This window comes from Sus scrofa, chromosome 5, assembly GCF_000003025.6.
Source record: "Sus scrofa isolate TJ Tabasco breed Duroc chromosome 5, Sscrofa11.1, whole genome shotgun sequence".
In the NCBI taxonomy this organism is placed as follows: Eukaryota; Metazoa; Chordata; class Mammalia; order Artiodactyla; family Suidae; genus Sus; species Sus scrofa.
This window is the reverse complement of record NC_010447.5, coordinates 15,709,049-15,732,933: the sequence shown is the minus strand read 5'-3', so window position 1 is coordinate 15,732,933 and position 23,885 is coordinate 15,709,049. Positions and strand designations below refer to the sequence as shown.

General features: G+C 56.5%; 1 protein-coding gene across 4 annotated transcripts in view; it reads left to right on the top strand.

Moving 5' to 3' along the window:
• NCKAP5L (NCK associated protein 5 like) overlaps window positions 1-21,692 on the top strand; it is a 50,160-nt gene extending 28,468 nt beyond the window's left edge. For 2 of the 4 annotated variants that reach the window (XM_013997563.2, XM_005663846.3), the window contains 12 exons: window positions 7,837-7,898; window positions 8,953-9,102; window positions 9,795-9,863; window positions 9,974-10,012; window positions 11,058-11,177; window positions 14,229-14,342; window positions 15,689-18,318; window positions 19,232-19,394; window positions 19,656-19,737; window positions 20,036-20,344; window positions 20,424-20,566; window positions 20,802-21,692. In XM_013997563.2, the coding sequence (XP_013853017.1) occupies window positions 8,980-9,102; window positions 9,795-9,863; window positions 9,974-10,012; window positions 11,058-11,177; window positions 14,229-14,342; window positions 15,689-18,318; window positions 19,232-19,394; window positions 19,656-19,737; window positions 20,036-20,344; window positions 20,424-20,566; window positions 20,802-21,014 (4,005 nt within the window). In that variant the 5' untranslated portion in view covers window positions 7,837-7,898; window positions 8,953-8,979 and the 3' untranslated portion in view covers window positions 21,015-21,692. Of the gene's footprint in view, window positions 1-2,910; window positions 5,112-7,836; window positions 7,899-8,952; window positions 9,103-9,794; window positions 9,864-9,973; window positions 10,013-11,057; window positions 11,178-14,228; window positions 14,343-15,688; window positions 18,319-19,231; window positions 19,395-19,655; window positions 19,738-20,035; window positions 20,345-20,423; window positions 20,567-20,801 lie in introns of those variants that run through there. The other 2 variants (XM_013997562.2, XM_003126127.5) reach the window with 2 other exon arrangements.

Here is a 23,885-nt window from a genome sequence, read left to right as displayed (position 1 = left end):
GCTCTGGCTTGGATTTGATCCCTGGCCCAGGAATTTCCATTTGCCATGGGTACAATCAAAATAGAAACAATTTTAATAAAAATGTTTAAAAATGAATTACAAAGAATGAGGGAAACTGAAAACTTATTATTGGAGCACCGTAGTAATTGCTGCAAGCAAGATTTGCTGATGAATCCTTAAAATTAGTGGGTGAAAATTTAAGCAGAAACAGGATTTTGCATAGTCACCGAGTGTTGCCCCCTCCGAATTATTTATTGATTATAAAAGGAAAATAGTCATGAAGTTCCCTGGTGGCTAGCAGTTAAGGATCCAGCATTGTTACTGCTATGGCTTGGGTCACTGCTGTAGCATCGGTTCAATCCCTGGCCCAGGAGTGTGTTCATGCCACAGGTGCAGGCAAAAAAAAAAAATTACTAAGGACCCAGCAATCCCACTCCTAGATACATACCCACGGAAATGAAAACATTTATCCCCACAAAACTTGGACACCAGTGCTTAGAGCAACGTTATACATAATAGCCAAAAAGTGGAAATGGCTCAAATGTCATCAGTGAAATGGATAAACAAATTGTGCCATAGCCATAGGGTGGAATATTACTTGGTCATAAAAAGGAATGTAGTACTATACGTGGTACTACATTTTCCTACTTCAACAGGGATGAACCTTGAAAACATTATGCAGAGTGAAAGAAGCCAATCACACAAGACCACCTATCATGTGATTCCATTCATGTGAAATGTCCAGAATGGGGACATCTATAGAGATAGTAAGCAAATTAGTGGTTGCCTAGTTTGGGGCGTGAGGGTGATAACTAAGGAGTAATGGAAGCGTTCTAAAATTGACTCTAGTCACGATGGCACATCATCTGTGACTGCACTACACACCACAGAATTGTACCCTTTAAATTGGTGAGTTGCGGGGCAGTCCAACTATGTCTAAAGCTAAAACAAAATGAAACAAAACAACAAAACCAGTCCAGCAGGAAATGGCCATCAAAGGCACTTGTGCCTGAGAAGGCAATGAGGACTGGGAAATATTGTTGGATTTAGTGTTGGATTCAGTTATTGCCGAAGTTGGACCGGGTTGAGGAAGGAGTGAGCAGTGAGGATGGCTTTTTTTTTTTTTTTTTTTTTTTTTTTTTTTTGAGAAGATTGGCTGTGAAAGCAAAAGAGAATCTGGAATATCTGGAGACATGTCAGGGGGAAATTATCATTATTATTTAGAGCCCAATATACTTTACTTTTTCGACTTTGAGGACCTCCGAATCTTTAATTTTTTTTATTATAGTTGACATACAGCTTTCTATCAATTTCTGCTGTACAGCAAAGGGAAATTTTTTTTTTTTTGCTTTTTAGGGCCTCGCGCAAGGCATGTGGAGGTTCCCAGGCTAGGGGTTGACTCAGAACCATAGTCACTGACCTGCACCACAGCTCAACGGCAACGCCAGATCCTTAACCCACTGAGGGAGGCCAGGGATCAAACCCGCCACCTCATGGTTCCTAGTCGGATTCATTTCCACTGTGCCACAATGGGAACTCCAACGGGAAATTTTTTTTTTTTTTTTTTGTCTTTTTGTCTTTTTGTTGTTGTTGTTGTTGTTGTTGTTGCTATTTCTTGGGCCGCTCCCGCAGCATATGGAGGTTCCCAGGCTAGGGGTCGAACCGGAGCTGTAGCCACTGGCCTATGCCAGAGCCACAGCAACGCGGGATCCGAGCCGCATCTGCAACCTACACCACAGCTCACGGCAACGCCGGATCGTTAACCCACCGAGCAAGGGCAGGGACCGAACCTTCAACCTCATGGTTCCTAGTCCGAGTCGTTAACCACTGCCACGACGGGAACTCCGGGAAATTATTTTTAAAGATGAAAGACACTTGAGAAGGTGGAGAGGTAGATCCTGAAGACGTAAATGGGGAGTGTCTGGGGTGGGAAGGACCGGCCTTGCCCGGGAAGAGGGCAGCCCCTCTCCTATAACAGGAGGAGGGGGAGAGGTACGGGGGGTTCCAGTGGGACCAGGACGATGGTGGCGGGAGGCTTGAGGGGTTTCCCCTCTGCTGGTTTTAATCTGGGGAAACGAGGACCAGAAGTTTAAGGCGAACGGAGAGGGTGAGAAATAGCCATTGCAGAGAATGAGAGAGCAACTCTAACAGTAAGGCTTGGTAAAGGCGCCCGCAGAACTGGCCATTTGACTGAGATGGCCTTGCTTCGGTGAAGAGAGGCTGAGAAATAGTGGGGGCCAAAGCCTGGGGACAGGAGTGTCAGGTCCTGTCCTTTCCTACCCCCAACCTCTAGACTGTGGGAAGAAGTATTGACCACAGATGCTCAGGTCAAGGAGTCCCAAGGACCTTCTAACCGTGCTGTCTAGTGTAGACGCCACCAGCTGCATGTGCTATTTAAACTTAAAATTCAATTCCTCCGTTGGACTAACTACATTTCAAATGTTCAGTAGCCGTGTGTGGCTGGTGGCTATGGTATTTGACAGCAGAGAATAAACATTATCATTATCACAGAAAGTTCTGCTGGACACTGTTCTAGAAAAGTGATTCTTTTCAAACTCTGTGATCTACACTCTTTAAAAATTGAAGATGCTGGGGCGTTCTCTTGTGGCTTGGCGGGTTAAGGATCCAGCGTTGTCCCTGCTGTGGCCCTGGAACTTCCACATGCCGCAGGTGCATCCAAAAAAGAAGGAAAAGAATTGAAGACCCTAGAGTTCCCGTTGTAGCTCCCAACTAGTATCCATGAGGACTCAGGTTCCATCCCTGGCCTCACCCAGTGGGTTAAGGGTCCAGTGTTGCTGTGAGCTGTGGTGTAGGTCACTTTACATGGCTTGGATCTGGTGTGGCTGTGGCTGTGGTGTAGGCCGGCAGCTGCAGCTCCGATTCAACCCCTAGCCTGGGAACCTCCGTATGCCACACCCATGGCCCTAAAAGGAGAAAAAAAAAAAAAAAATTTGAAGCCCTTGAAGAGCTTTGGTTCATCCGTGTGAGTTATACCTATTGGTGTTTACTGTCATATGGACTAGAACTGTTAGGTTTAAATATTTAATTCCTTTTAAAATGATAATAAACCCATGTTAGCATATTTTGTGGAAAATAATTGTGTATTTTCCAAAACAAAAAAAAAAATTGTGAGAAAATGGCATTGTTCTTCATTTTTGCAAATCTGTCATGTGTGACTTAGTAGAAGGCAGCTGGGTTCTTGTATCTGCTTCTGTAGTCGATCTGTCATGTTAGCACATACCACATAGTCACTGGAAAAGGCCGCTACATACTCATGAAAGAATGAGAGTTACAAAGGCAAATAATGTCTCAGTGATATTATGAAACTAGTTCTGAGCCTGTGGATTCCGTGAAAGGGCCTCAGGGTCCCCGGACCACACTTTGAGAACTGCTGTTTGAGACCCACCTCCTCTTGGCCTGAAGGAACTTGTCCCCTGAGAACCTGAGTGATTTGCCTAAAGCCACACAGCAAATAAATCGCCTCGCTGGGACCATAAACCTTCTGCCTTCTGCTCTGAGGTTTTTTCCAGTACCCTTGGCTGGGCTAAGATGGGGCCTGCTGGGCTTTTGGGAGTAGGACCTGGGCTTCTTGGCTGCAGAGCCCCTGGCATGTGGCCCTATAAATAAACCCATTGTGTCTGTGTTGGAGCCCCTTCCCTCTCCCCACCCCCAGCAGCTGCTTTTATTGTTACTGGGTTGTGCCTTGGACAGGGAACTCGAAGGATGGGGTGGGGGGAAGGGAAGATAAGGGGTGTTGAACTCTGTAGGCCTTTTGGACTCCTAACACTGCTGCCCTTCCTCCTGCCTTTCCAGGCAGGGCCGGGACTGATCCTACTGTCGGTTTGAAAGAACCTATGCTATGGTCTGGCGGTTCTTGGAGCGCCTGTGAAGAGGAAATGGGAGGAAGGCTATAGTGGGCCCCTTCCCTGTGGACACATGCCTCTCAGAAGGGCTATTGTGTCTTGGGGCCAGTTGTCAGGAGGAGGGAAGGAAATTCTTGTCTGCCTCTTTCCCTGCGGGGTGGGGTGGGGGAAGAGCAGTTGAAATGCTTAGGGCTGGAAGATGCTTTAGGCCGGACTGCGGTGGTCACGTTGGGGCTCAGGATGCACTGGGGCCTCGGTCCCTTCTCTTCTTCCCCACATCCCAGGGCAGCCCAAGGCTGCTCTCGTCTGGAAAGGCGTGTTTGCTGTGGGTGCCGAAGCTGCTGTTTACAAGTGGACTTGGGTGTGACAGGGATTCCAGAAAGCAGCTGGGGGAGGGGGGAGCAGAGGGAGGACGGTTGGTGTTATGGAGGATTCTGTTATTACAGGGAGCTCCATCTCTGCCTTCCCACAGCTGCCCACTCCTCCCCCAGCCCCCGGCCCCTGGCTCTTTTCCCCGGAGGCCTCTGGGGGGAACAGCTGGTGAGTGAGGGGGCTCATCAGGGCCCGAAGGCCTTGGCTGAGGACCAGGGTAAGGGAGCCTGCAGGACAGGCTCCCTGCCATCTCCCCGGCCCCTTCCTCCCGGGCCTAGACTCTGAGTTTAGGGAGGGGTCTTGCCTGTGCCCTGGCTGGGGAGGGGTGGGAGCAGCAGGCTCCCCTCCTTTGATCCCGCTGCCTGACCATCGAAAAAAGGCCAAGACCGTCTGATCTTTGGGGTGGGGTCGGGGGTGCCGACCAGGCTGAGGAGAGAGGGGTCACTCAGATTCACTCAGCGATTGGGCTGAACCCGCCTCGCCACTGGTTACCCAGAGACCCCTGAACAGCTGTTCCCTTTCCCTGTCTCCTCTGAACGAGGGCCAGAGAGGCTCAGAGAGGCCGGGCTCTTCCTCGCTTCCCCTCCCTCCCTCCCCTCAGCACTGAGGTCACCTCCCTCTGAATCAGCCCTTTGTGGGGGGCGGGGTTGCCCGTTGGCAGTTCTGGCGGGAGAAGCCTCCCCGATTCAAGTTCAAGCTCCCACCCACTGCAGCTCGGTCCCTACCCAGCCTGGCCAGCATCATGTGTTCCAGACCCACATCCAACATCCGGGATATTTTGTGGGACCATCAGAGGAATGCATGAAACCAGGGCCATCCTGAAAAACCCAGGCCAGGGGTTTTCCTGGGCCCCAGGTGGGGCTGAGCACAGAAGCTGTGAGTAGCAGTGGTGGGGCCTGAGGGAGGGAGGGGGCCCCCCAACCCCTGCCCTGCAGGGACAGCCGCTGGGGGATCAACTGGGTGGTTTTGTTGGTTTTTTTTTTTTTTTTTTTTTTTTCCTTCATGAGATTTGGGTTGAAAACCCAGACGCAAGGGCCAAATTCCTAATTGGGTTCAGATCAGGAACTAGAGGTGGTATTTTCTCTCTGGATCTTCATGTTCCCCCCCCCACGGAGGGTGAAAACGCAGGATGTATTTTCACCATAGAAATCTTGAGCTCCAAGAGCGTGCGTGCCTCCCTAGCGCCAAGTTTAAATGCAGGCCTCTTCCGAGTGACTCAACAGTCTGGGCTGACAGCTTCCTGCCCTCTGCTTGTTGCCCTGCAGACCCTGAGGAGGCCTGTGGTCCTGAGCTGGCCCGACCACTTCGGCTGAGGGCAGAGAACTTCTCCCCAAAGTGGGGCTGAGTCACAGCCCATCTTCAGCTGACATAGCCAGGGCCTCTCCCAGGCCCTGCGGGGGCTAGAGACCCACCCACGTGACTGAGCGCTTACGCTGGGGTCGCCTGTCCCTTAGAGGGACTCCCCCAGGTCACAGTGGTTCTCGGGCCACCCTGCCTTGGCCTCACATGGAGAAGGTGGCAGAAGCTGGCTTTGTGGCGTGTGTCAGGTCCCCGCCCTCCTCGGCACGCACAAAGCCACACGTACATGCTCCACAGTCAGCCCTCAAAGTCTGGGCCTCATGCCGAACCTGGATGCTTTTTTATTTTGGGGGGAAAAGATGTTCTCCTAAACCACCTTCACCCTGAGTCGGGGTCTTGTTGTTGTGCGAAGGACACCAAGACTCAGGGTGTCTCCGACTTTATGTTGCCCCATTCTGGCCCCGGACGCTGCCCTGTTCATCCCACCCCCTCCTCCGCCCTCCCATTTTCTGTCACATGCCCCAGCACTCGGTCCCCTCCCCAGCCTCCTGTTCACTGGGGAAATAAATGGTCAGGGGGTTGAGGGGACACTAGTGACCCATGGGGACCGGCTTCCCCTAGAGCAGTGGCAGCTGCCACCTGGCAAGAGGATGGTGGCCCTGAGATGAGCCCTGGGAGGGGGCTGGACCTGGGCCCATGGTGGAGGTCACCGAGGACTTTCTTGGTTTTAACGCCTATTTGTGTATGTAGGAAAGAGGATTTTTCCAGAATTTTTTCATTTTTTTTTTTCTAGGCCTGTCTGCTTCTAAATGTATCAAGCTTGATAAAGCAAAATTGCACTTGGTACATTTTATGATGTGAAATGACAAAGGGGTTTAGATTTCAGTGGAGTGTTAACAATAAGTATCATGGGAGTTCCCACTGTGGCTCAGCAGGTTAAGGACCCAACGTTGTCTCTATGAGGACACGGGTTCCATCCCTCACCCCGCTCAGTGAGTTAAGGATCTGGTGTTGCTGTGGCTGTGGTGTAGGTCCCAGACGCGGCTCAGATCCCAAGTTGCTGTGGCTATGGCGTAGGCTGGCAGCTGCAGCTCCAACTCCACCCCTGGCCTGGGAACTTCAGTGTGCTGCAGGTATGGCCCTGAAGAGAAAAGAAAAAGAAAAAAGGTATTACCCAGTTTTTCCTTTCTCTCTAGTTTTCGGAAGCCCCCTTCCCACTATTGTGCACACAGGCTTGTTCTCTGTTGTGCCTCTGCCTCCTGAGAACCAGCATTCTTCCTTTCTCCGCCCTGGAGCTGGAGGGCTGGCAGGGAGGGGCCTGGAGAAGAGAAGGGCCCCGAGGGCTAGCAGGGGGGCAGCACCTCAGATGCTCAGGAGCCCCTCCTACTAAGACCCTCCTGCCCAGGGTGAGGGGCCTGGGACTTAGAATCTGCTTACACGTGAACAGCTGGAGTAGCAGCTGGCTCTGAAAGGTAAAAAGCCTCCGTTTGTTTGAGTCTATTAAAAACACCCTACATACCTTATCTCACTTTATCCTCTAACAACCCTTTAGGCTAAGTATTCTCACCCCTTTATATGGGTGAGGAAGCCTTTCGCAGAGTCAGATTCCAGCCCAGATCTATCCAGCTGCAGAGCTCCAGGAGCACTGGGACTGATGGTACGCGCGTCTACAGAGAGGCTGCCTAGGAAGGGGGCCTCCAGGCCCGTCCCGTGTGCTTTGGGAACCAGCCAAATGGTTTGGGCAGCATCCTTTGCCTCTGGAGCCTGCTTCAGACCAGGCTGGCACCTCCCATCCCCCTTAGAAGGTTGATAGGAGAAGCAGATGCAATTGGTGGTACACGAGGAAGTGCCAGCACACAGGACGCACACACCGGGTATGTGGCGTCACTTCCTGTGCCTCGGTTTCCTCAGCTCAAGTGTAGGTGTGGGTCATGGCGCTAATTCCCTTGCGGCGATGAGGATTAGAGAAGGCAGTGCCTGTTGTGGAAAAGCTGTGTTCATTCCTCTCCGGCTAAGAGCTCGGGACTTTTCCCTGGCTCTTTCCTCTGCCCAGAATGCTTTTCCCATTCCAGGGTTTCATTCGGCCTTCGTTCAGGTTTCAGCCTTGCTGTCACCTCCAGTGCCTTCTCAGGGTCTGTTGTTTGTTCTTTGGTTTATCCCGTATTACTTGCCTCCCCCAATAGAATGGAAGCTTCATAAAGGCAGGGTTTCTCTGGCGTCTTCATCCCTTTGGCCCAGGGTGCCCGGCAGCAGGAACCCAATAAATGCATGGCTGACATGGTCTCCCTCTGTGTCTCCCCAGGCAAGGTGACCATTCTGGCTGCTAGCGTGAGTGTGCCAGCCTGGGTGAGGAGGCAGAGACAGGTGAGGGGTTTCGGCACCTGTGCATGCTGGTGGGGGGACTGGAGGAGGCAGGCTGGTGGTGAGAGAGGCCGCCCCTGGGTCCCCTGGGAGGGATGGAGCCCTCAGATGCCTAGTAGGTGAGCTGCCGTGGGCTCCTCTCATCCTTGGTCCAAAAGCACTAAGCCCCTTTTGTGGGGGCTTCCAGATCAGAGAGGCAAGCGATCAGCTGTAGACTGGGGGCCTCCACCCTTTCATATTAGGAAGGGTTTTGCATCTCCTGGAAATTTCTGCAATATTTGTGCAGAGGAAGGAAATGAGTACTTTGCTCTAGCCAAGACATGGAAACTCGGAAGATGAAGACTAGTCAGGTAAAGCCAGTAGCTATGGCAACAGTTAAGGGTGAGGGGGATCACGTGACGTGATACAGGTCCGAACCCTGGCTCTGTTGTGTTCAGGCAATGACAGACTCATCTGTTCAGTCATCAGTCCATCTCTTACTCGCCAGTAAGTGTGAGTCTGGACTGTGAAATGAAAAGTGTCCCTGCCCTCGCAGTGTAGGCAGCCTGGAGGGACAGGTACAGAAGCATGTAGGAGTGGTCCCTGGCCTTGGAGTGGGGGCCCCGAAGAATGAATAGGGAGGAGGGCGGGGGACAGGTGTCAAGAGACCCCTGCAGAGGGCCCAGCGAGTACAAAGAAGCTGCTCTGCGTCTCACCAGATGCAGGGAGCCTTGGAGGCATGAAGGCCGCCTCCCCCTGTGCCCAGGGGAATACAGGTGCCAGTGCGAGGCCAACCTAAGCGGAGAATTCGGGTTTCTTGGCTCCTGGCCAGTGTCTGTGTGACCTGGGAGAGGGCGAGGGGAGTTACAGGAGTTGATAAAGAAATGGTCTCTTGTTGAGATGGGACGAGTGCCTTTAAGTCTGTCCTGTGAGCTGGAGTCTTAGCCTGACCCAGAGTCGTTACAGTGTCGGTGGCACATTGGTTACACTGATCCAAGACTCCGAGAATACTGACAAGTTTGTCTCTGCCCTCCTTCTCCTCCTCCTCCTCTGCTCCCCTCCCTGTGCCCTGGAGTAGCCTGCCAGGGCTTCTCTCACTTGCCTGATGTCAGAGGCCATGGACCAGCCGGCTGAGAGCCCTGGAAACCCGAAGCCTGGAGAGGGTGGTGATGACAGCATGGAGCCGGGTACCTGCCAGGAGCTCTTGCACCGGCTGCGGGAGCTGGAGGTGGGCAGGGGGCCAGGGGGGCAGCAGTGCTGGCCAGAGCCCTGGGGGAGATGGGTGTGGGTTTATGCGTGGGGGTGGACCCTCCTCTCAGCCCGCTTCGCCAGGCTGGGGCAGAGCTGAATGTTTCTTTAGCAGAAGCCCTTTCCTTGCTCTTAGCTCTCTAGCCCACATGCCAGCTCAGGGCAGGAGGTGTGCACAAGGGTGAGCCTGTCCTAACCCCACAAGGTCTCCCTTCTTTATGCTGCACCCCCCCCACATGTCCATGCCCCCGCAGTGGTCACAGAGGGTCTCAGGAGTTGCGGGACGAGGGCATGGATCCTTCCATGAGCCCTTTCAGCACATTTTTAAGATCCTGCCCTCCTCCCTCCAGCCTCCTTTCCCCTCTCCCCAGGGAAATAAGGGCTACTTTTGGCGCCTCCCTCCTTAGGTTCTCCTGGCCACTGCGTCTCCCCAGCCCCTCCAGCCTCACTGACTCAAGTCGGGGTGATCAAAACCCAGCCCCCTCAGCTCTGCCTTCTGGATGCCCTTGGCCGTCTCTGCAGGCTTTCCCGCCTGGCAGAATCGGACCAGAGCCAAGAGCTGGGGCAAGGCTGGAGCTCGAAGACTCCTTGCCTCCCCTTCCCCAAGAGGAATTTGCCCCAAGGAAGAAAGGTCCCCTGGCCTCTTACCTGCCCTCCCCCTCCCTCCTGCAGGCAGAGAACACGGCGCTTGCCCAGGCCAACGAAAACCAGCGGGAGACCTACGAACGCTGTCTGGACGAGGTCTGTGGGACGGATGCTGGGGGAGCAGGCGGGTTAGCTTGTCTGCTTGTCTGCTTCTCTGCCCCAGGCAGAGGCTGGGTCAGCTAACAGCTCTGCCTTTCTCTCCCCAGGTTGCCAACCACGTGGTGCAGGCACTGCTGAACCAAAAGGTAAAAAGGCTGCGGGAGACATTCTCACCACTGCCCTGCCTCCCCCCGCAAACCCAGATGCCCTGGGAGGAGGCTGTGGGGATCGCAAGGGAGAGCCCTCCTGGGGACCCCTGAGCCTGCTCAGCTAGAGCAGGGAGAAGGGGGCCTGGTAGAAATGGCCTCTTGGCCCTCCAACGAAGTTCCCCTTTCTCTGCCTTGGACAGTCTATGCTGTTCTACCTAGAGCCAGGGTGGGCTAGGTAGGGCCAGCTCTCTGAGCTAGAGTAACTTTGATTTGGGCTTGAATCCTTCTGTTATCCTGGCCCCAGCCAGTTGCTCCAGGTTGTGATGGCTCTGATAGCAGTGTTGATGTTGTGAGCATGAGGTGGCAGCTAAATATTTACCCGGGCATTGTGGGTAATTTCTCGACATGGGAGCCACTCTGACCCCTGGGGTCTTCCTCTGCCTTAGAGGGGCCCTTCTTCTGTTTTTTTTTTTTTTTTTTTTTTTTTTTTTTTTTTTTTAGGATATTTTATTTTATTTTTGCCTTTTTTTAGGGCCAAACCCACGGCATATGGAGGTTCCCAGGCTAGGGGTCAAATCGGAGCTGTAGCCACTGGCCTATACTACAGCCACAGCAACGCCAGATCTGAGCCACGTCTGCAGCCCATACCACAGCTCACAGCAACGCCGGATCCTTAACCCACTGAGCAAGGCCATGCTTCCTCATGGATACTACTCAGATTTGTTTCCACTGAGCCACAATGGGAACTCCCCAGGTGGGCCCTTCTTTGATATGTGGTTTCTAAGAGGCAGCAGATCGGCTCCAGGGATGGGAAAGCCACCAAAGAGAATGAACTAACCTTGGACCGTGGGTGGTAAACTTTAGAAAATTTACCAGCCCCAGAAGATGCACTAGCCATAAATATAGGCCTCCCTCACAGGAGGTCGCGAGAGAAGGGCATGCCCAGCAGGCGTGTCCGCTGCTCTGACAAAGGTGACGGTGCTCATGCTACCCGCTCCACCGTCCCCTCCTTGTCTTCCTCCTCCTCCTGGGCGGGCGGCAGGACCTGCGGGAGGAGTGCATCAAGCTGAAGAAGAGGGTGTTTGACCTGGAACGGCAGAACCAGATGCTGAGCGCGTTGTTTCAGCAGAAACTCCAGCTCACGGCAGGCTCCCTCCCTCAGGTAGGCACAAGCTCTCCTCCTCCTTCCTCCCAGCTCGGCTTCCTGCCTCCCCCCAGCCCCGTGGTCATCGTCACCCTCTGTTCTCCCAGACACCCACAGAAGCAGGCTGTGAGCCACTGTCCTCCATCCTGGCGGCCCCCCTTGCCTGATAGATCTGAGCCTTAGATGGGGGTGGGGGGACTTCCTGAGTCCCCGTAAGCTTGACTGTCCCCCACTTCCAGATGCTCCCCACCGCACTGGATGGTATCCCTTCTTGTTGACAGAGAAGGTCCTTGCTTCCTCCACCCTGTGTAGGGAGCTGGGTGGAGGCTGAAATTGCAGTTATTTCAAGCTCCCTAGGGGCCCCTTTGGCCACTGCATTGCCTCTTCTTGGCCAGGGGCCGGGGTGGGGCTGGGCGTAAGGCACCCAGTGCTTGGTGTCACAGAGAGGTCAGGAAAGGCACTTGACCCGGATCTCTGCACGTCTGGTTGCCTGTGCTCAGCCACTGACACAGGCCTGGCCGCGGATGCCGCTCCCTGCTTCCCATCCTGATGCCTGCTTTACCCAGGAGAAGCAGGAGGCTGCTAGGAGCGAGTCCTGGGCCCACTTAGGTTGTCACTTGGGGTCCCAAGTTGTCAGGAAGCCCCAAGGATGGGGTGAGACCTGGGGGCCTCAGGAGCAGCTCCAGGAACCTGGGGTTCTGAGGTCAGCCAGCACACCTGCAACCTACCCCGACCTTGACAAAAAGAGAAACACCTTCTGGGTGTGTGTCTGAATTTGTGTGTCTGTGATGCAAACCAGGCAGCTCTTTCTTGGCCGCCAAACCCTGAGCAGGATGCCCTCAGCTCCCTGGGAAGCTGGACCCCTGGCGGAGGAAGCTTCTCACTGCCACGGCCTTTCTACACCCCCTGTCTCACCAGGCTGCTGCAGGCCTGGGGGGAAACTCTGCAGCTCCCACTACCCTGGGTCTGTCCCTGCTGTCGGGTTCACCCAGGAGTGCCCAGAGGCCTGATTACACCGGCCAAGTTTATCCCGTCCCATACCCTTCTCAGTGACCGCAGAGGTGTAGATCAGCCTTAAATCATTTCTTTTTTACTTAAATGAACTCTGGGATTTGAGTTGGGGATTTTTAAATGAATTTGGGGGTTTGGGACCGTAGAGTTCTCTTCCCCAGAAGTAACATGACATAATGGAAAGAGCACGAACCTTGGCCTCAGATAACCTTGGGTTGGGTCCCTCGCTTAGGGAATTGTTAGCTGTGTGGCCTTGGGTAAAGTATTTAACTATACAAACCACGGGGGTTTTTTCCTTTATAAATGGGGATAAAAATACCTATATTGCAGGTTGTCATGATTAAATGAGATAATATCTCATGCTTGGCCCATAGTAGATAATCAATAATTAGCAGCTAGTTGTTGTTATTAATGTTATTTCCAAGTTGTGCTTTGCTAGGATGGAAGCTCGGTTGAGCAGGTGCTAATTAAGCTCTTACTGTGAGCAGTGCCTTTGCCAACACACATGGAGCTGTGGCCTGTGCAGAGTGAACGTAACCCCTGAGAGGTAGGGCTCTCGGGCACTAAGACAGGTATACAGAGCATAACAGTGCTGCCCCAGAGCCCGGAGGGGAGAGAGGCCATCGGAGATAGGCTGGAGAGAGTTCCCTAAAAGAGTTGACATTTGACCTGGGACCTGATGGACGGGCCATTCAAAAAGAGTGCAATGGAGGAGTTCCTGTTGTGGCTCAGTGGTAATGAATCAGACTAGGATCCATGAGGGTGCAGGTTCAATCCCTGGCCCCTCTCATTGGGTTAAGGATTTGGCATTGCTGTGCACTGTGGTGTAGGTCACAGACTCAGCTCAGAGCCCACATTGCTGTGGCTGTGGCTGTGGCTGTGGTGGCGTAGGCTGGCAACTGCAGCTCCAATTCGACCCCTAGTCTGGGAACCTCCGTATGCTTCGGGTGTGGCCTTAAAAAGCAAAAAATGAATAAATAAACAAGGAAATAGAGAGCGGGAGGGGTGGGGCAGAAGGGAGTCCCCGTGGAAGGAATAGAGCAGGGAATCCTAGGGAGCAGAGAGCTGTTCAGCTGGACTTGACCAAAGGATGTGTGAAGAGCAGTGAGTGAGACAGAGGTGGGCACGGGGTCAGGGAAGAACTGGCCAGAATGCTGGCAGGGGCGTTCAGACTTGTCTCTGGAAGCAGTGGGCAGGCAGAAGATGCTTCAGACAAAAAAGAAGACAACAAAGATGCTTCAGGCTGCTGTGGGCACAGGAGACTGAAAGACTGCCCAGCCAGGTCAGGGAGACCGAAGTGCTGAGAGGTGCCCAGGCCAGAGGTGTGAGGGTTTTGGGCTGAAGGAGCAGCTTCCAAGGGCCAGGCCATGGGGGAGGCAGAGACGCCACAGAGACAGGAGTTAACAGCTGTGGAGAATGCAAGGTGGGGGGAGAGTAGTTAGAGCCGACCTGTGCATCTAGTCAAGATGCTCAGGAGAAGGAAATGACATTCTCGGGGATGAAGAGAGAACTGATCTGTGATTAAACACTGCTTTTGTCATCCTCGGAGCCACAGCAGTGGTGGTTTCACAGGAAGCCATTCAGAGGAGTCTCAAGCGATAACTCCCGCCATCCCCTCTCCAGGACCCAGGAACAAGTGCCTCTTCTGTTAGTCACTGTCACCCCTGTGGGTGCTGGGGTCACAGGTGGTCAGAACAGGAAGGGGCCTCGAGGCTCATCCTCTCCATAATCAGGGAGGAGGCCTTGCAGAAAAGCAGAGGGTCCTGGGGGCTTGCTGGACACCCAGGTTAGGCCTGCCACTGCCCTCTGGCCCAGAGCCCCCGTCCTGTCCCACCTCCCGGCCACTTGGGCTTGCCCTTCTTCAGTCTCCCTGTGCTGTGGTCTCGCGAGGCTCCTCAGACCAAGTGGTGAAAGCAACACTTTGGGCCAGGAGACGTCACTGAAGGAGCAGACCTGGAAGAACGTTTCCCTGTCCCTGGATGGGACGACATAGCTTCGGGAGGGAGCGGGGACTTGGGACAGACAGCACCTGTGCTAACCCTGGCCTCCCTCCTGCAGATCCCACTTGCCCCACTCCAGCCGCCGTCAGAGCCCCCAGCCTCCCCGTCCCTGAGCTCCGCCGAGGGACCGGCCACCTCGCTGCCTCTGGGACGTTGTGCTGGACAGAGAGAGGTAGGCGGGCTGGGCACAGTGATGTGTGGCTCTGCTGGCTCCGGGCTTGTCAGCTGGGGCTCCACGGCTGTTTCCTAACGAGTCCCAGGGGAAGGGCTGCTTCCGGGCTCACAGATTCTTGTCCAGACTGGTGTGAGCCCTCAGCTGTCAGCCTCATACCAAGAAAAACAGATCGCCAACCCCCCACCACTGGCTTCTCGAGCAAAGGCATTAGTACTGCAGTGAGACTCACAGTTAACACCTCCTGAGCTCTTACTCTGTGCCAGGCACTGCACTGGCATTTATCTTTTTTTTTTTTTTTTTTTTTGGTAATTTTTGGCGCAAATGTATAATTGTACACATGCTTATTTATCTCAGTCCAGAATTATTCACTCATTCTTTTGCATATCCGGCTTCACTTTGAGAGTAAATAGAATCACATCCTATTTTACAGATGATACGATGAACTTTAGACATTAAATCACTTGCTGAAAGTCATATAACTAGTTAGCAGTGGGCCTGGGTCTTGAACTTGCACAGTCTGGCTCCAGAGCCCAGGTAGTCACCCACTGTGCCAGACCGGACTGGGCATGAGAAGGGGCCAAACAGAAGCAAGAAAGGGCTCGCAGTGGAGTGGTTCCCGGTCTGCTTTGCCATGGGGATCAGCTCAGCGGACAGCTGTCTGACCTGAGAGGGCCTGGTCTTGCCTGCAGACCGACTTAGAACTTGGCCACATCACTTCTGCTTCTTGAATCTCTGTGTTTTTTCTGAAGCCTGGAAACTGGACAGGCCTCCCTCCCCTGGGGTAGCCATAGATATCAGGGTTGTAGGTGCTCAGCCCTGCTGACCCAAACAGTGGTGGGAAGTGGTGCTGTGATAACCAGGAGGGGAAGTGGGTGCCCACTCAACCCCAGGTGTGCCAGGAGGAAGAGTTAGGGTAACTAGGGCTTAGAGACTTGAGGAAGCTTTCTGGCATATCCCAGAATCTCTCAGTTTCTTTAGGGGAGAAGTTCCCGTTGTGGCTCTGTGGGTGTGGGACCCAACTAGCATCCATGAGGACACGGATTCGATCCCTGGCCTCACTCAGTGTAAGGATCTGGCGTTGCCATGAGTTGTAGTGTAGGTCGCAGAGGCAGCTCCGGTCCCATGTTGCTGTGGCTGTGGTGTAAGTGGGTAGCTGCAGCTCTGATTCGACCTCTAACCTGGGAACCTCCATATGCTGCTGGCGCAGCCACAAAAAGACAAAAAAAAATGGGGGATGGGGACACAGACAAACGAGGCCAGCTCTGTTCCTGACCTACTCAGTCATGCCCACTCAGGTTCCGGGTCTGCACTTGGTCTCCTCCTCATGCCATTTCTCTCCCAAGGTGTGTTGGGAGCAGCAGCTGCGGCCCGGAGGCCCAGGACCCCCAGCCGCCCCTCCCCCAGCGCTGGATGCCCTATCCCCGTTCCTTCGCAAGAAGGCCCAGATCCTGGAGGTGCTGAGAGCCCTGGAAGAGACTGACCCCTTGCTCCTCTGCTCACCTGCCACCCCCTGGCAGCCTACAGGCGAGGGCCCCGGCTCCCCAGAGCCCATCAACGGCGAGCTGTGTGGCCCGCCCCAGCCTGAGCCCTCTCCCTGGGCCCCCTACCTGCTGCTAGGTCCTGGTAGCCTGGGAGGCCTGCTGCACTGGGAGCGCCTCTTGGGGGGCCCAGGGGAGGAGGAGGGTGCTGGGCGGTCATGGGGCCCTGGTCGGGGCTCCCTGCAGGCCCAGGGCACAGGTTCTGGGCCTCCCTGTGCCCCAGGCAGCAGCTCCTCCTCCTCTTCTGATGAGGCAGGTGACCCCAATGAGGCCCCCAGTCCTGACACCCTGCTTGGGGCCCTGGCCCGAAAACAATTGAACCTGGGCCAGCTCCTTGAAGACACAGAGTCTTATCTACAGGCCTTCTTGGCCGGGGCTGCTTGCCCACTCAGCGGGGACCACCCGGCTCCCAGGCAGCCATCCTCCCCAGACCCGGGGCCCCCGCAACTGTCCAAGTCCAAAGGCCTCCCCAAGTCAGCTTGGGCCGGGGGTACCCCAGAGGCCCACAGGCCGGGCTTTGGTGCTACCTCAGAGGGCCAGGGGCCCCTCCCCTTCCTCAGCGTGTTCATGGGTGCAGGGGACGCCCCCCTGGGTGCTCGGCCTGGCCACCCCCACTCCTCATCTCAGGTGAAAAGCAAGCTCCAAATTGGCCCCCCTTCTCCTGGGGAAGCCCAGGGACCCCTTCTGCCCTCTCCAGCCAGAGGTCTCAAGTTTCTAAAGCTGCCTCCAGCCTCAGAGAAGGTCCCTAGCCCAGGGGGCCCCCAGCTCAGCCCCCAGCTCCCCCGGAACTCTCGAATTCCCTGTCGGAACAGTGGTTCAGATGGCAGCCCCTCCCCGCTCCTGGCCCGCAGGGGTCTGGGCGGAGGAGAGCTGTCCCCAGAGGGGCCACAGGGTCTGCCCACCAGCCCCTCACCCTGCGTCACAACCCCGGACTCCGCACAGCTCAGACCTCCCCAGCCAGCCTTGCCCACTGCGCTTTCCCCGGGACCAGTGGTGTCTCCTTGCTATGAGAACATTCTGGACCTTTCCCGGAGCCCCTTTAGGGGGCCTTCCCCAGAGCCACCTCCATCCCCCCTGCAGGTGCCCACCTACCCCCAACTAACTCTGGAGGTGCCCCGGGCCCCTGAGGTCCTCAGGAGCCCTGGAGTCCCATCCAGCCCTTGCCTCCCAGAATCCTGCCCCTATGAGAGCACCCAAGAGAAGAGTTTGGACAAGGCAGGCTCGGAGTCTCCCCATCCTGGCCGCAGGCCCCCAGGCGGCTCATCCAAGAAGCCTGGCCAGGGGGCAGGGCGGCGACCTGGGGATCCTGGCTTTACCCCCTTGAGGGACAGACTGGCAGCCCTGGGCAAACTGAAGACTGGCCCCGAGGGGCCCCAGGGCCCAGAAAAGAATGGGGTGCAAACCAGGCCTGGTACAGAGAAGGCCCGGGGAGCAGGAAGGTCAGGGGAGAGTCCTGGGGACATGGTGCCCCCTGCCTCCAGGCCCCCTGAGCCACCAGAAGTCAAGGGGGCCCTGCGGGGGGCAGTGGCCTCAGGCACAAGCAGCCTGAAACAACAGGAACCTGGGCTCCTGGGAGACCCTGGGGCCCGCGTCTACTCCTCCCACTCCATGGGGGGCCGGGTGGACCTGGAGCCTATCTCACCAAGGAGCTGCCTCACCAAAGTGGAGCTGGCCAAGAGCCGGTTGGCAGGGGCCCTGTGTCCCCAGGTACCCCGCACCCCTGCCAAAGTGCCAACCTCAGCCCCCAGCCTGGGCAAGCCCAATAAGAGCCCCCATGGCAGCCCGACAAAGCTGCCTTCTAAGTCACCCACCAAGGTGGCACCCCGACCTGTGGGCCCACCAGCCACCAAGGAGGCCCCCAAGGCGGACAAGGGGAAGGGCCCGCCTTGGGCAGACTGTGGCGGGACGGTGGCCCAGCCTGCACCCCCAGCGCCTGGCCCTGCCGACCCCAGCCCAGGCCCCGAGGGGCGGCCCCCACACTCAGCCATCGAGGAGAAGGTGATGAAGGGCATCGAGGAGAATGTGCTGCGGCTTCAGGGCCAGGAGCGGGCGCCCAGCACCGAGGCCAAGCACCGCAACACCAGCAGCATCGCCAGCTGGTTCGGCCTTAAGAAGAGCAAGCTGCCAGCGCTGAACCGCCGCACAGAGGCCACCAAGGGCAAGGAAGGGGCCAGCGGAGGCTCCCCGCTCCGGAAGGAGGTCAAAGTGGAAGCCCGGAAGCTGGAGGCCGAGAGCCTCAACATCTCCAAGCTGATGGCGAAGGCGGAAGACCTGCGCCGGGCGCTGGAGGAGGAGAAGGCCTACCTGAGCAGCAGGGCCCGGCCGCGGCCTGGAGGCCCAGTGCCAGGGCCCACTGCAGGCCTGGGGCAGGTGCAGGGCCAGCTGGCCGGCATGTACCAGGGGGCGGACACCTTCATGCAGCAACTGCTCAACAGGTGAGAGCTGCCAGGGGCTCGTTGCCTGGGGCCACTTTTCCCTCCACGGACACCCCTGGTGCTGGCAGCCGGGCCTTCCCAGAGGCCAAAGGGGGTAGGAAGTCAAATGAAATGGCACCAAAGCAGATGGAGGTTCATGTCCTGGCCCAGAGGGGAGATCAGGGGCTCAAACAAGGATCTGGGGCTTTGTGCCCCAGCTCCCCTTCTCTCTGGCTATCTGACATTAGACTTCCTGAGACCCAGTTTCCCATTTGAGAAAGAGTTAGTAGCCCACATTTTCCTGGATCGTCTCAAGTCAGATGCAGCGGCCTGTCTACGGTCCGTGTGCCTGGTAATTAAGGGAGTGCTGGTCCCTAACTGTGGGCTGACAGGGTCTTCTTGCTCTGGGGTTTTCTGTCCTGTAGACCAAGGAAGCCTCTCTTCCCATCTTGCCCTTTGGCACCTGCCACAGACTCAGCAAAGGGAGCTGTGGTTTAGCAAAGGGGCTCCCCCATCTTGGGGTTGCTCTCTCTGGGCCCGGGGAGGCAGGATGTCTACAGGAATCAGGCTCCAGGTAGGAGGTTTGAACAGCAAGTGCACTCACGTTCAGCGGGGGCAGGCAGGGCATGTCACATGTGGACCAGGATGTGACTGTGGCTGCTGTCTCCCGGCAGATGTTGTCAGAGAGGCCTCCAGGCTTGACCCTGGGTAGTTTTAGGGGAGTTCTCCACCTTCCCTGGCCCTGCTGGTCCTCTGGGGTTTTCCCTGGGGTCTCTGCCTCTTCCCAGTGTCAGGAGAGAAGGTACCAGGAACATGTCCCCGTCCCCAGGGGCAGTGGCTCCTCACTAGACCCGGCACCATTGGAGGGAGTGAGGCCAGAAAGATGTGGGGGGTGGGCCCGGGCCTCCCTCACCTCCTTCTACACTGCTTTTAGGGTGGATGGCAAGGAGCTGCCCCCTAAGAGCTGGCGGGAGCCCAAACCTGAGTATGGTGATTTCCAGCCAGTGGCCTCTGACCCTAAGAACCCCTGGCCAGCCTGCGGGCCCCGAAATGGCCTGGTGGGCCCACTTCAGGGTTGCGGAAAACCTCCTGGGAAGGTAGGTTCCTGGGGAAGGGGCTGGCTGGAGGCTCTGACTCTGTGGCCCTGGCGAGTCTCCCTTACCCCCTGGAGGGCTCCCCTTTCCTGGGGCTTGGAAGCTGCTGGATGCATTTCTGGTGTCTGACGAGAACAGGGTGGGGAGAAGGTGGCCTGAGGGCTGGCAGAGTGCCAGGACTCTCAGACTCAAACTCCAGGGCCCTAATGGAGGGGTGCGGGATGGAAGAGGAACGGACTCTGAGCTCTCCTGTCCCCCGAACAGCCAAGCAGCGAGCCAGGGAGGCGGGAAGAGATGCCCTCAGAGGACAATCTGACCGAGCCAGTGCCCACGTCACACTTCACAGGTCAGCAGGGTCAAGGGCTGAGGCTGAGATCTCCCCCTGCCCCGCAACCCCCGCTCACTTTACTCCTTTCTATCACTGCAGTTGGTGCCAGTCACCAGTGGGCACTGGGGCTACACAGGAACAAATCTCTCCCTGCCCCATAGGGAGGTGGGGGGGAGAGGCAGGGCAGGTGGGACTGAGCCCATGGTAGAAGTCCTGACCAAGGGTAGAGCCTGGGCGGGGCCAGGAAGCCAGAAAAAGGGGAAAGGGGCTGAGCCACGCACAGCCTAACGTCCCCGACTTCCCCTCCCCTCCCCAGCCTGTGGCTCTTTGACTCGAACCCTGGACAGTGGCATTGGGACCTTCCCACCCCCAGACCATGGCAGCAGTGGGACCCCCAGCAAGAATCTGCCCAAGACCAAGCCACCTCGGCTGGAGCCCCCGCCCGGGGTGCCCCCAGCCCGGCCCCCACCGCTTACCAAAGTCCCCCGCCGTGCCCACACGCTGGAGCGTGAGGTGCCCGGCATAGAGGAGCTGCTGGTGAGCGGGCGGCACCCCAGCATGCCAGCCTTCCCGGCCCTGCTCACCGCTGCTCCCGGCCACCGGGGCCATCAGACCTGTCCCGACGGTGAGTGCCTGGGCAGGTGGGGGGGGGGGCCCCTCCGGGAGCTCCACCCACCACCCACGTTCCCCTTGTCCCTGGACAGATCCCTGTGAAGACCCAGGCCCTCCCCCTCCTGTCCAGCTGGCTAAGAACTGGACCTTCCCCAATGCAAGGGCAGCCGGCGGCTCCTCTGACCCTTTCCTGTGCCCTCCCCGGCCACTGGAGGGGCTACCCAGGACCCCCATGGTGAGCATGGCTGAAGGGGAAAGGGAACAGCCCTGGAGGGAGTGAGGTACAGCCCTGCCCAGAAGAGGAGTGAGCGGCCAGCCCCACCCCCCATCCCCCTGTCCCTCACCCACCCCCACCCCCGCCTTCTTACACCCCCTTGGGGAAAGGATTTCTCCCCCTCCGGCACCACGATGGGACTGTGCTCGGTCCTGCCTCCAGCCTGCCTGCTCCCGAGCCTCCCCTCCTTCCCCAGGCCCTGCCCGTGGACCGCAAGCAGAACCTGGAGCCCAGCAGGCCAGCCCCTGCGCTCCAGGGCCCGGCGTTTGGGGGCAGCCGCACCCCCAGCACATCGGATGTGGGCGAGGAAGGGAGAGTGGCCAGCGGGGGCCCCCCGGGGCTGGAGACCTCGGAGTCTCTCAGTGACTCGCTCTACGACTCGCTGTCCTCCTGTGGGAGTCAGGGCTGAGCGGCTGCGCGTGCCTCGGCCCTCTCTGGACTCGGAGAGCGCGGACTGGACCCGCTCTCCTTACGCCCGCCCCCTCGGGGCCCGCGGGGCCCCTCCCCAAAGGGACCAAGGAGGCAGATGGACAGGAAGGGGAAGGGGGTCCCCGGCACACCCCGCTGCCCGCCGCCGCCGCCGCCGCCGTGGAGGAGATGACCGCTCTCAGCTCAGGGAGAGACCCCACCCTTGGTCCCTTCTCTCACCCAGAGTAAGGCTCTTCTTCTGAGGGACTGGGGCTTCCAGGCCGCTGTGTCCCGGCCCCCAGCTCCTGCTTCAGACTGAGCCACCTTGTGGTGCTGGGCTTCTGCCCACCGGCCGTGCCATCTCACCCACCCTGGCGGCTCCCCCTGCCCTGGAGCCCCCGCTGGTGCAGTCTAGGAGCGAGGGGTCAAGTTGCCTTCTGTCTGTGTCTGCCCCGGTCCTCCCAGATGTCTGGATGGTGCTGCCCTCCCCTGCCCCGTGTCTTTGGGGTCCATTTGTCTTTTTTTTTTTTTTTTTTTTAATTAAAGCTCCTGGCCCGGTCCCACCCCACTATCCCCGCACTGCGGTTAATTTATCTGTCGTTTAAAATGCGGCTGCTCTGCTTCCAGCCTCTGCTTCTGCCTATCCCTAATAAAATGTGGAGGCCTCTCCCTGCCCAGACTCGGCTTGTTCTGTGGGAGGACTCAGGAGTGCACAAGTGGGTGGAGACTGCGTGGGCCCCAGGGTGCTGGACTCCATGGACCAGGACGCTGCCCAGGCGCCCTGGCGAGGCAGTGCCCATACCCCCACCACCACCACCACCAGGGGGACTGGTTGGAGTCACCCTAAAAGGTAACTAAGGGCTGGGGCAGAGGGACTTGTTTAGGCTTGGATTGGTGCCTGAGGGCAGGGAGATCTCCTGGCCCAGGGCTGGGTCAGGCCAGAGGGCTGAGCTGCCCCTTGGAGAAGGAGGTGGGGGGTGGTTCTGGGCATGTATCAAACCTGGGACTTGCCAAGTGTGGTGGGGATGTGCCATCTCTGAGCTTTGGGGTGGGGTGGGGAGATAGAGTTAAGTGTCTGCAGCCTCCTGTTGCCATGAAGTGGTGCACACCTGGCTCTCAAACTGCCACCTTCGAATTTCTCCTCAGACTTTGGGCCTTCCTCAGATCTTCTCGTCCCTATTTCTAACTCAGATTTCAACCAGAAGTTCCCCTGGCTCGTAAATTCTCACTCTAGGAGTTCCCATCATGATGCAGTGGTTAACAAATCCGACTAGGAAACACGAGGTTGCGGGTTGGATCCCTGGCCTTGCTCAGTGGGTTAAGGATCCGGCGTTGCCGTGAGCTGTGGTGTAGGTTGCAGATGTGGCTCGGATCTGGCATTGCTGTGGCTGTGGTATAGGCCGGTGGCTACAGCTCCAATTAGACCCCTAGCCTGGGAACCTCCATATTGCCACGGGAGCTGCCCTAGAAAAGGCAAACAGACCCAAAAAAAAAAAAAAAAAAAAATTCTCACTCTAGAACAGGGAGGCCAGCAATGAGGCCATGTGTAAGGGTCTAAACGTCTAGGAGTTATTTCAGACTCCCCACACAAGCTGAGAAGGCTGTGGGAGTGGGGAGAGCAATGGTGGTGGCCCTCTAGCCCTCAGATTTCTTGCGGAGCGTGTAGCTGGACAGTGACCTGAAAGTGAAGCAGGTGGGCCCCAGCCTGTCTCATGCTGGCAGCCAAGTTGGGCCTAGGAAGGCCTCCTTCCTGCCCGGGTTGCAAGGTGTGTGGGATGACTTGTCGAGAGCACCACCTGCGGTGGTCTACACTCGCTGCCTCCCCCATGACGTACTGTCTGGAGGCCCCCTGGCATTGTGCATACTTAACACTCCCGGCCTGTGGCTGGGACTCTGGACAGTTCATCATGCAGGTGGGGGCCCTGTAGGGAATACATGGTCTGTGCTGACCACACGGGTGCGAACTGGGGTCAGGAGTGCCTGGCAGGGGACTCCGTCCTGTGCTCTGAGCAGCCCAAGGAAGGTTGGGTGAGGGGACGGTGTCAGTGCTTCCCTTTTTACTAGCTCCTTCCAGCAGTGTCTTTCCAGCCTTTGAACGCTCCAGAGCGCAGGGAAAGAACTCCCCATTAAATACTCCCCCGACTGGCCATTATTCTTCTTGTTTCCTTGCTGATGTCATCACTGGAGAAATTAACACGATGCAGAGAAGGGGCCAGTCAGATGTCTTGATTTTCTTAAAATGTCAGGATCCTTTTTTTTTTTTTTGGCCACCCCTTGGCATATGGAGTTCCTGGACCAGGGACCAGATCTGAGCCGCAGCGATGACCTATGCCGCAGCTACAGCAACACCACTGTGTGTCCTGGGCTCCAGAGCACTGTCAATCCCACTGCACCACAGAGGGAACTCCAGCATTTTTCTTCTATCTTCTACTTCCAGGTACCAATCCTGCTGTCCCTTCTGCCATGTTTTTTTTTTTTTTTCTTTTTTCTTTTGGCTGTGCCTGCAGCATGTGAATGCTCCTGGGTCAGGGATCAAACCTGCACCATAGCAGTAACCAGAGCCACAGCAGTGACAACACCAGATCTTTAACCCGCTGAGCCACCAGGGAACTCTTTTTTTTTTTTTTTTTTTTTTTTTTTTTTTTTTTTTTTTTTGCTGCAGAGTGCTTGATGTGGGATTTCAGTTTCCATACCAGGGACAACCAGGCCGCAGTGGTGCAAACAAAGAATCTTAACCCCTAGACCACCAGGAAATTCTGCATCCCATCTTGCTTTTATGGGCTTTGGGGTGTTTTTGCCAAGCTGTAGATCTCTGCCTCTTGCCAGCCAGACTTAAGAAGTCTACATCCCTCTCTTTAACTTTTTATTTCTT